General features: G+C 40.3%; 1 protein-coding gene across 2 annotated transcripts in view; it reads right to left on the bottom strand.

The window, feature by feature from the left end:
• The window catches only part of SCAPER (S-phase cyclin A associated protein in the ER), a 132510-nt gene that overhangs the window by 57174 nt on the left and 62918 nt on the right, over positions 1-12418 (bottom strand). For both annotated transcript variants that reach the window (XM_015639247.2, XM_015639245.3), the window contains exon 23: positions 8839-8965. In XM_015639247.2, the coding sequence (XP_015494733.2) occupies positions 8839-8965 (127 nt within the window). The remainder of the gene's footprint in view (positions 1-8838; positions 8966-12418) is intronic.

Below are 12418 nucleotides of genomic sequence, written 5' to 3'. Positions count from 1 at the left end.
AACTGCTCCTGGATTTCCAAAGATGGCTCAATTAGCTGAGGCCAACTTGACTTTTTCTGATTAATCTCACAAATAAAAGTACCCAAACGGGTAAACAGAAAGCAAAATTACATGATCTTGTACTGTCTTCTCTCAACATTTATTGGACAATGAGTTGCCCAGTGAGCAGGGAAGCCAGGTCTCTCTGAACACTGAATCTGACAGGTCACTACTGAGAGCTATCAGCCACTAGAAAGCAGTTTTTTTGATTTCTGCTGAACCCAGACTATGAAAACCAGTGCAATCCAGCCAAAGTGAAGATACTACAATTATGTGGGAGAGGATGTATGGAGAAGGAGCAGTGGCTGCTTAAAGATCTGAAGTCAAGGGCATTTAACTCTAAACACAGTTTTCACCCTGATTGCCTTGGGTGCTCTCTTGTAACCAACCTCTCAGACCATTTGCCCACGAGCCCATGTCCAGGACAGGCACAAAGGACTGTGGGGCACAGGAACAGGGTGGGTTTGTGAGGTGCTGCAAACATCAGAACAGACCATGAAGGGCTCTGGGTGATATGTTCCCAAGTCAGAAGTGATGGTCTCAAATCACTGTTGAACATAAAAATACCTCAAAGAAAATATACATACATACATATATATATATATATATATACACACACACATACCATCAGACCAAATAAACAAAAACTTCTTTAGCAACCATACTAATCATTACTTTACTGTGATTTCTAAACTGGCTTCTGCTATTGGCAGAAATGTGCCTGGGTAAAGAGTTCTCCTCACTGAGAAATCAGTGCCTGGGCTTTAATGACATTAAAACATATCTCTTGTCTTGTAGTGAAGGAACTTTGCATACCCTGGAATGTATAAATATCCATTATATCCATTCTGGTATGATGTATTAGTTCTACACTGACGTAGAAGCCTGATCTGACAGCAAAAAGCCACAATTAGTACAACACTGGAAGCTGACAGCATTTAATTACATCCTGCAGCAGTTCTCAACTACACTCACTGTGCACAGAAATTAACCTCCCAATAATCTTGGAATAAGAACACTGTAGAGCTTATCTGTGAACTCAACTTGCCTTTTAATACCATTTCCAGCAAACAAGTTAAAAAATATTCTGTGACTGACCCCTAGTAACAAGTTCCTATTTATATGTTCATCTTGGGGAAAAGGTTAATCCACAGTTTACAGAAACTCTGGGCAAAGGAATTATTGATGAGATAAAGCTGCCTTGTCCAACCTGCAGCACACAACACACACCTGACCTGTTGACTTCTTCCAGGCAGTGACAGGAAAAGGCTGTTAGGGTGGGAAATGCTGTCCAAAGAGCTCTTGCTGTCTTTGACCACAGCCTCTGTGCTGGGATTATCAAATCTGCTGCTGCAGTTGATAGAGAAGAGGATGTTTGTACTCCAACAGCAGCTTGGACCATCTGCAGATAAACTGGTACTTACAGGACAATGCTGATAGTCCAGGCTTTGAACACTGCTGAACCTTCTCCTGTTTGAGTGCCACTGGGCATCACTGGCACTCAGTGCTGATCATCTAGACATTAAAATTCTCTAATTCTCACTGTTACAGGCTTTAAAGAAGTGAATTAATTCTGAGGAGGGTTACTTACATCTCGTCTTTTCCAACAATTATATCTGCTTTATCCTCTCTGGAGTTCATGCTCTGATTCAGGTTCTGTACTGAACATTTGCAACAAAGGAAATATAAATACAGAATTCCCTATACTACTTTCTGTGTTGGCAAAATTTCTACATTTTCAGTGGCAATATAAAAAGTTACAAGGGAATGAATTCGAATTTTAGCTGGTAAAAATGTTTAGTTTAAACGTATTAGTTTTTTACTTTTTTTTTAAAAAAATATTTTTATGTTTTAAAACTTATTTTTATGTTTTGTAATTCAATACTCTTCCTAAAGTTTGGATTTTGAACTTTAAGTTGTTTTTAAACAGTTATAATTCAACTTTACATTTGATTAATTACTTCCCTTCATGTGACATCACTGTAGCTTTGGAACTGGCTACTGCAGGAGTATTCCGAGTTGAAAAATGAATGGATGTATTAAAACATTAATCCACTATTTCCATAGAAATACATCATATGTTTAGCCAAAATGAACCTTAAATTTTTAATTTCTCATTGTAACAAATAAGAGTAGCAATTACTTTCCCAGAGAACAAAACCCATAAGGATGAAAGCACAGTTAAGATGGCATGTGGGTGTTTATTTTGTCTTTTAAAACTTTGGCTAGGAAATGCCTTCTGCCTGATATAAAAGAAGGCTTTTTGGTGTAAACCAGTGCACTGTGCATGAAGATCTTCACTTGGCCAAGAGCCAAAAGATACAGGAGAGAAAGGCAGAAGTTGCATCCTGACAGCCCCAAGGGCTCCGCAGGGCCCCACTGAGGCAGGGGGAGGTGGAAAGGAGCAGGCTCAGGGTCTCTCCAGCTGCTTTCACCCCCAGATATGGATGTGTCTTCAGCTGTGGCACAGCTCAGCCCTGCTGCTGCTGCCCCAGCAGTGCTGCAGCCCAGCTGCAGGGCTGCTCCAGTGCTGCAGGGCTGCTCCAGTGCTGCAGACAGACACCAGCAGCAGGGACAGCACCAACAGCCCTGGCTCGTCAGTGCGCCTCCTGGACCCTGGGCATCTAAGTTGCTTCCTTCTGAAATTAGGACTGTGCATATGTGTACTTCTATTTTTTCTGCAGAATTAATTCTCTGTGTGATTGCAGGTTTAAGTTTTGTCAGGATACACAGTGATTATCCAGGTAAGTCCCCTGTGCACCCACACCAGGAGACAGTGGCTGTAAGCAGCTTAGCAGGAGAAAGAGCTGTGCGATTTCCAAGCACAACGGTGTCTGAACCTGTTGTCAGAGAGAAATTCTACTTCTAAATAGATTTATAACTTGTAAGGAGATAAAGGACCGCTGTTGTTTCTGCCACTGGTGTCCTCTAGTGGAGAGCTGAATAACGGGAAGGGAATGGGCTGATCAGAGCCACCCTGCCAGGAACACCTCCCACTCACAAACCTGCCAACCAAGGTCTGCAATCCCAACCACGCTTTTCACTGCTAGAATAATGCTTCAAGGTAAAGCTTTTACAGCTTCACTCAGCCTTAAAAATGAATGCACTGTAAGGCTACAGAGGAGAATGTATGTTAAATTATATACAGATACTGTGCCTGTGTGTGCATGCATGGATATACATAAGATCTCAAAATACAGATGATGTGGGTCAAGCCTCTGGTTCATGATTTAGGTAAACTCACTACGACAGTAATTTTCACACTTTTTCATATATAATGCTTTTTTTGACTTATGTAAGATGGTGACAGATAGGCTGGCAATTCTCTCTTTAAAGGCTATACCACTCTGCTACACCAGGAACACTAATTCCTTGGTTCCAAGTAGCTGCAGCACCAAAATTAAATGTGCAAGGGTTTGAGAATCTCAGTTCTCACTGTATTCTTAAATATACTTTAAGCAACAATACTGAGTCTTTGTAACTAAGTATTTGCTTCTAAAATCTATTTTGTCTGTATATATATGTCACATACATATTTATACACACATACTTACACAGGGCAATTTTAAATCTCTGTAGAGATATTTGAAGAAACTTATCACATGTTCCATTTAACATTGCTTTTGTTCCATACATTAGTTCTCCAACAGTTTTTAATTTTATTGTTTCTGTTTCTGATGATGAAGAGTTTGTATTATTGGGGGGATTGTCCCTCTTCACCCTGGCTATGGTCACTATCCCCAATGGGCCCAACAGTTTAGAGAATAAAACATAAATAGAGGGCCTGAGTATGTTGTTAGAGCCAGCCATTTCTGACAGTCTTTACAATGGGATAAACATTGTCTGTCTACAGTCCCCATGTATTTGAAAGCTACGACAAACATTTTACTGAAATGTAAATAACTGACATCACCACTGCTCAAACAGGAGGCTGAAAAATCTCTCTAAAAATCCCAAACCCCAACACATTGCCTGACACAAAACAAACCATTAATGGTCACTGAGAGAGCACATTTTTGAGATCATGAGCATTGAGACCCTTTTTTTAGAAAAAGGATTAAACTACTGCAGTTGATTACTAGCTCATATTCACATATTTTTCAGTTATGATACCCTTCTCTAAGGAAGTAAATTTTCCCCCTGAAATCTGTTTCCAGTAAGAATATTATTCTGAATTAGTAATGTAAATAACCATACTTAACCTATTGAAAGGCAGCTGCTTCTAGATTTGCATGAAGAGACCTGGTAACTATAAGCACTGTGGCCCAATTTATTAAAAGCCTCCTGTTTTATTTTGTGGTTCCATTTTAATCCCACACTTTAACAATTTATTTTGCACTCGCTATTATTTACTGAGATTTTTACAGCACGTAGAGAGCCTGAAGGAGATGTGGGACACAGCTATCCTCAAATCCATCCAAAATCATAGTAAGTTTTATGAACAGAAGCAGTGAAATCTTGTTTGTAGGACTTTGTAACTTGTGAGTATATGGGAGCTTCAGCTGTACTGTTTGTGCTGGGCCACAGATCAAACCTGTGTTTGATACAGGTTTGATTTCCTGCTGCTGCCCTTTCCTTGTGAGCAGAGCTTGAAGAGCTTCAGTCAAACCACTTAATTAAAGGAACCTTATTGCTCGTGTTGTGGTGGATTTCTCAAACTAGTCATCAGTAAGAAGCATCATATAAAAGCAATTCCAGTTAAGCAGATTAATTGCTGCCCTTGAATCCCAAAAATCATGATGTTCCTTCAGAATCCTACTGAATCTGTGTGCCATATTCCCAGTCAGTTGGACAAGAGACACATTAAGGGCTTGTCTAAATGGCACATGTAAGTGTTGTACAAATTTAACTGGAGTGATTTAACTGCAGTGTTTTAGCTGCAGCTGAGCCAGGTGAAAAGGCCACTGCCCTCAGCTGCTGTCACCATCCTTCCTATGGCAACACCCTGCGTGTCCCTCAGAGTATGTGTCTGCCAATCCTGCCCAGCACAGACCTATCCAAAACCACACAGGGCACTTTTAAAGTTTAAAAGTAGAATTTCCAAAACCTGAAGACAAACCCATCCCTCTATGAACAAATTTTAGGAGGAACTTTAGGGAAGGGATGTTCTGTCAGCTAGTGTAAGGATGACCATCCGAGAGGCAGCACCCTCTGACCCAGGTCAGGGTCACAATCTTAGCAATGTGTGTACAGCTGAGCACCTAATGTCTGCACAGTAGACATTTTTGAATCAGTAGACTTTTTTAATCAGCAAGTTTTTAATCAGTATATATCACCGCTTTACATTATAGGGAAATGATGATATAAGCATAAGCAGGTTAAAACTGTAGCTGCAGTCATACTAACAGGATATACTGCTCTCAATATCCTGGTTCCTAAGAGTTCCCTGTTACTTCTGTGGGAGTGTTCAAGGCAGACTCCTGCAGTTATTCTGGGATTCCTTGCACATCTGAAACACACGGCTGCCCTCAGTGATGGATGTGTAAAATTAGTCCATAAAGGAATGAACATGCATAAAATCAAAAGAATTTTGGCAGGACAAGTGCTCTAGCCCTGCCACTCCAAACATCAGCTCTGTCTTCTGTAAGAGTTTTTCTTTTAGCATCAAAGGCCCATTCATAGGAGATCTTAAACTGAGGGTTATCAGATCTTATTAAGAGCTTGAAGAGTCCCATATGACATCTGCCAAACTCAGGCCAGGGCTTTCTGGTAACATTTGCATGCATTCTGCTGTTGTGGCTCCGTGTGTGTTTGTTTTCTTAATGTACTTTTAAACAAAGTAGAGGTGAAAGTGAATACAGCTTCCTTCTAGGATTTCTGCCAGAAAGGATGAGATGCACAAACACAAGGACTGCCTGCCAGTAATCCAGAGCACACCCCAAGCAGCAGCAGTACCTGTTGGACACACCTGGGGGACAGCACAGCATACACAACATTGGGATTTGTGCTCCTTGCCTCCTACCAACACATGGCCTGAGAGGCAGGCCATTTAAAAAGCCTATTTAAACCAGAACCACATGGTGGTTTATGACTTTAGAGTACCTCTTGTGCATATTTAATTTAAAGACATGTGACATGAGTCACATCTTTCAAGCAGCTAATGGCCACAGTCCAAGTCAGATCCTCCAAACCTGCACTTCAATTTGCTTATTCTCTGCACATCCTTTTCCAGCATCAGACACAAACCTCCTACTTTTTGTGAAGCTTCATCCAACTAAGCCAATGTGGACATATCAAGAAGTGTCTAGAGATCTAACAACCACTTAAAGCACATCTCTTTCACTTGTTAGCACTCAAAATATGCTGTGTTGCACAGGGATCCAATAGCAGGGAACGAGGAGCAGGTAAGGTGCTGCAATAAACAGCCAGAACTCCAAAATACACAGTGGTTAAGATGTATCTTAGCCTGAGTGAAATTTCTCAAATCTGAGTATCTAGAGGATATATAAACCATTCAGTACATTAAACAAGCACTTCTTGCTGTATTAGTGGAATTACTTGGCCCCAGGTGCAGAATGTGCTGTGTCCAGCAGAGCAGGAAGGCAGAAACAAGAGAAAGTGTGACCACAACAACCATGCAGGCATGCAGCACCCTAGAATATTCTCACACTATGAAAGAGGTTCAAAAGTGAGAAAAAGCTTTATTCAGTACAGTGGAAGACATCAGATGAAGGCTAAGTCCAAACAGAAATTGTTAGTGTGATTTGACTGTACCTGGAGGCAAATCCCACTGAGACAGGGCTGCAAATCTTTTGTGTGTGGCTTTTTTTGTGATTCAAGTTTGCATAAATATTACACCCCACCCTTTCAGGCTGTTTTACCACAGTCATGGAATTTCTAATGAGCTGAATAACCCTTCCTTCTCTTGAGAAATTAAATGGTATATATTTGTCTTATTTACTGTTACCAACACCAGCTCAGCAATTTTTAAAACCAATCTTTTTTTTTTTTTTTTCCTGATGAGCCTGAATACATAAATTTTTCAGGCAGTGCAAACTGTTAACAAAAGAAAAACCCAATGTTTCACAGTATGACTGAAAAGAGGGGTTTTGGATAAATTATATTTTGTAATAGTTTTGCAGGACTTCTTGAGTGTAAGAAGAGTTTCTAGTAAGTGGGAAGGATCTATTGTAGTGAACCCTGTCCTCCCTCAGGGCAATTCTTTATTTAAGCCAGGCCATTAGCAAGGGTAAATCAATGTTATCAGCTCACAGACAGTGACAGCTTGTGTGGTTCCCACTCCCCCTTTCCTTCCCCCCCATTAGGTTATATTTTTATGCTCTCCAGGGAAATTCAATTAACAGTGTCAGTCTCCTCCTCTCAGACCATGACTGACACCATCAGGGCTCTTTTCAGTGCCCACTGACATGTAAGATGTGTCTGCTGATTTCTGACTCCCAGCTTAACAAGAGAATTCCCATCCCCTCCTGCAAATGACCATGTATGATCTGTGCTGTAAACACAGCAACAGCTACTGAAATCAATCCTTCTTGACCTTATTGATCAGGACACTCAGACAGAAAAATACTTCTGCAGTGGCTCAGTAATGTTTTAGGGGTAAAACCCAAATTAACAACAAAATAACCTATGTCTATTAATACTATCAAATTTAGTTTTTCAATTCCCCACTGCAAACTCAACAACCAACAAAAGCATGTAAACAATTAATGAGTAACACTTAGCTGCAATACACATCTCATTTTAAAAAATCTCAGCAGATGACTACGAGTAAAAGGCTGGAAACAAGTCCACATTTCAAAGAGTTTCCAAGGATTATTTAGTTAACTTTCAAATATATTCACCTGTTCACAGTAGTCATGCAACATGATTTCTGTATTTTGAAATCAATAAAAAATGAATTTTTCAATAATTAATGGAAACATTGCAAAATTTGAAAATGGCAGAACTCTTTCAAACACACATGAGCAGCTCCAGGGAACCACCAGAACACATGAGGAACCTGTGCATCCCAGGCAGCCTCCAGTATTTAAAAGCATGTGCCATTAACAATTGTGCTTTCCACACTGACTAAGCTGTGAAAGCATCAAGCAGAGCTCTCATTTTCACAGACATCAGCTCTGAACCACAATGATGCCACCCCCTCCTCAGATTTCATTAATTTGGTTTCTTCCAGAACTAATTCTCTTTATGTCTTGACTATTCATAAGAAGAAATATTTTCTAGTGGTTGAAAAGAGAACAGAACATAATGTTCCAGCTGAAATTTCAAATAGTGTGGTCTTAATGGAGCTAAAAACTATATTACAAGTCACAAAACATTGTGGCAGCAGACTGACCATGAGGAAATAGGAAAAAAGATGCAAAAGCTGCATTATCAATAAAAAAAATTCCAACATTTACCATAAAGCAAAACATGCTCTACAATCATATCACTTTGAAAAAGTCAGAAACCTAGAAACACCTGCATATATTATACATCATGCCTTCCTCCTCCAGTGATGATCCACTGACTTTGCTGAGCTCTGGCAAAACTCGACAGATTGGTGCTCCTCCAGCAAACCTGGATCCGATTTTTTCCTCAATTTTCTGCTAATTGGTTTGGCCCCTTATTGTAAAAGCTGCTTGTGGGTAAGCACTACAAACTAGATGACTGAAATGACCCAGGTTACAAGCAATCCTCAGGAAAATACAGGGGGAAAAAATGGAAAGGGTAATAGCAGACACTGCTTGTTACATAAAGGTCATTTATTCTTCAATATCTCACATTAAACATTCCCAAATCCAAATTGATGAGACTTGAAGGCAAAACAATTTATAGGTCAATTGTAAGTCACAATACCTCTTTTTCCAGAATCCGAGAGATCTCTCCTAAAGTCCTGTCCAGACCAGGAACTTTGTTGTTCCCCAAGGAACAGCTATCCTGCATTTGGAGGTGCTTCAGAAGGTCTTTTGCTAATCGCTGTAACCTTCAACAGAAAACAGAATACAAGGAGTAGTTAAAGCAAAAACTCTCTTATTAACTTACATCTTTGTAATGAACCTCTGGTAAGAATGAAGGAATCATGAGAATCTATGTTAAATTTTATTACCATCTATTCTGAATAGGATGCTAAACATCCAAGGAGATACAATCAGATTATAGTGACATTAGACTATCTACTCTTTCAAGGAAACAGCACAGATACAGAGTGAGCAGTACAGCCATAAAGGTGCTTTATTAGCTACATTTGTTTCTGTTGTTTGCCTGTTCCCCTTCCACAACTTATCCTGCTAGTTTTTGCCACCCCTATTTTCAAATGGTTTCACTCTATTTAAGATGAGTAAGGGAAATGGAACAGCAGGACCACTTGGCTGATTTCTTACAGGCATCATAAAAGGAATGGCTCTTCAGGGTTATTTAAATATGAGAACAGCAATGGCTTTGCAGCCTACCTACCTCAGAAAGGACACTTGATTAACAAGGGTTACTAATGAAGCCAAAATGCAGAGGTGGGGATGATGTACACACATGGGTTAGGTTTCATTTCAGTTTTACACATCTGCACCTGGGCTGTTCACCTGTGCTCCCCTACTCAGAGTGAGAGTGAGGGAAAATACACAGTGCCAGGGCACAACTCTCACACCCTAAGGTCCAAAACACAGAGTTTATCCTTCTGTGCCTCGACTGTGAAGGTGGAGACTTCTCCCTCTGTGGGAGCAGTGAGGCAGAGGAGCTGAGGCTGCCAGAGTCCCTTAGCTGGAGCCTGAGAGCAGTCAGGAGGAAGTGTCATTCTGTACTTGCCATGGATTTGGGGTCACTGCCTCAGTGTCCCCTCCTGGCTGCTCTGAGTGACAAGGCTCAGGGCTTGCTGGACCTTTGGTTTCACCTACTGCAATCTGCACTGAAGTGGGAAACAGCTGGTAACTGAGCAGGAGGAGCAGCAGACACTGCTGGGACTGGAAGGCTACATATAGAAGCCTACAGGAAAGAAAAAGAGGGGAAGGGTAACAATGCTCATCATAAAATGGGAGATATCAGTGTAAAAGAGACAGAAGACATTCACAAAGTGACCACAGAGTATTGGAAAATAAAAAGATTACATTAACCAGTCTGCCAGAAGTAAGACAGGAGATGGCATGGCTGAAGAATGTACCCCAATAGTCACACTATATTTAAAAAAAATAAATATATTATATATATATATATTTTAAAATTCTCAATATCAGAATACTAATTTGGGGAAGAATAGAGAGTTTCCACCTAATCAAGGGACAACAGGTACTCAGTGTCTTCTCTTTGAAAAAATTAGGAGGTTCATTAATAGTTTTCAAGATATACTGAAGATACATATATGTTCTTGAAGTACAAATAAAAATGATTTGTAGAATTCTGAGTCTTGGACTTCTTATCATCTGGTCAACTAAGCCCACTAATATACAACCAGGATTTTTCTATGACAAGAAAAAAAGAAAAGATTACATCCTGATGAGATTTTTCTGCACTGCTATTTCCTCTGTGGAAAATGAGGTTGGAGGAAACCTCTGTCTATCTCCATAAGCCATGAGCTAAAATGGGAAACAAAATTAAAAGCCAAAGCCCAAATAACTGCAGGACTTGGACAGTAAATCAAAAGACCACAGCACCAATGAGGAGTGGAACTGCTGCAGTCCACAGGCAGAGTATTCTCACAGTGGGATTTAAAATGGCTATTGCCTTGGCAATATCCTAGCACATGAATTAAAAAATACTTTATTTCTTTGGTATATCTACCCAAATTCCATGATTAAAGCATTTATAAAGCCCACCACCCTATAATGTCATCTGACAAAAGAGAACAAGACAGGTTTCCATTTGCTTCATTTAACATCACAGGAATGGAATTCCACCAGGATTAACCACAGAGGCTGAAGAAAGGCATTTCCCTAATCTCCATCAGGCATCAGCATACAAAATGTTTAAGGTTTATCAAAATACTACTCACAAGGAATCAAAGAGAGCATAATCATATTACACTGAGCCTTCAGCTGACACAACTAACACAACTGTCTTTCTCTTCAGGCTGTTAAGATGCTCCTTAAGTTAAACATCACATTCAGTTTCTGTCCTCACTTTAAAACAACCTGTACTAACTCCCCAGGAAAAGCTTCCAGCTTTCCATTACTTCTAAAAGTCTTTCTGGACACTTTTACGAAAATTCAAACTTTCTAAGTGTGTGTTCAGCATCACAGAGTAAGAAACTGGAAGAATGAATTTCCAATTCTGCCACATTAAACAATTACCTCTTACATCCTCATATCCTACTGCAGGGAGAGTCTTCTGCCAAATCCACTCAACGGATGCTGTGTGATCACACGGGGAGGAGAGGGGAAATAAAAACTGCCTCCTCCCACCCAGTGAACCTTGGAGAAATTATTTAAATATCCTTCAATCTGACTTCTTGGCCATGTCAGAGAAATAAAAATAATTTTTAGACTGGTTCAGTGGACTAGAAATCTGTGGAAGAGGACTTGTGCTTGGATGCAGGATTTGCCATTGCTATGAATGGATTTGGAAAGAGAGAGCTCTTTGTACACACTGGACTCCTGGCACACTCTAGGTATGCACTGAGGATTACTGGGATATGGCATCCACACTTGATCCAGTGACTCTGGAAATACCATTGAATCCAAATCCAAACATTTTAAGACAATTAATTAGACTTCCTTCTGTCCCCCAATTTTCACTCCAATGCTTAATAAGACATACATGGAATGATAAATAATTAAAACTTTACTATGAAGGATAAAAGAGAAAGTTAATGTTTTTTTTTCTTTAAATTATTTACATCTCACTTATTAAGGTTTTAGTACTCCTCACAAACGGGTAATTCAGAATGCAGAAGAAATATGAGAAGGATGTAAGACCCTGACTTGTCTTGGAATATTACCATAATGTAAACTAATAAATTGTATAGTCAGCAAATACAGTATCTGATCTTTTTGCACTGCAAAGGAAAACAAGAGATATTCATATCAAAGGTTTTTAACTTGGGCTAAATAATTTTAGCAGCTTTAATATATTTTATAGGCCAAAGGAAAAATATCAGTCAGTATTTCTAGGCCACATTTCACCTCCAGAAAAAGCCAAAAAGCCTTGAAATAGTAGCATCAATGTACCCAGCACTTGCAGGTTTAAGCCAATGTCTTGGCTGTACACTGATGTCCAGGGAAGGATGGGAGTGGCTGGGCTGGCTGCTGGGCACCTCCCCAGGGGAGGAGGGGATTCTGCTCCTGAATGTTCCTGCCAGGGCAGCCCTGGTGCCAGCTGGAAACACAGCCCCCATTCTGGGACAGACAGACAGCCCTGATTCAGGGACACACAGCCCTGATCCCTGGGACAGACAGACAGCCCCAGATCCCTGGGACACACAGCCCTGGATCCCTGGGACAGACAGACAGCC

Source organism: Parus major, chromosome 10, assembly GCF_001522545.3.
Source record: "Parus major isolate Abel chromosome 10, Parus_major1.1, whole genome shotgun sequence".
Taxonomy (NCBI): Eukaryota; Metazoa; Chordata; class Aves; order Passeriformes; family Paridae; genus Parus; species Parus major.
This window is presented reverse-complemented; position numbering and strand designations above follow the sequence as displayed.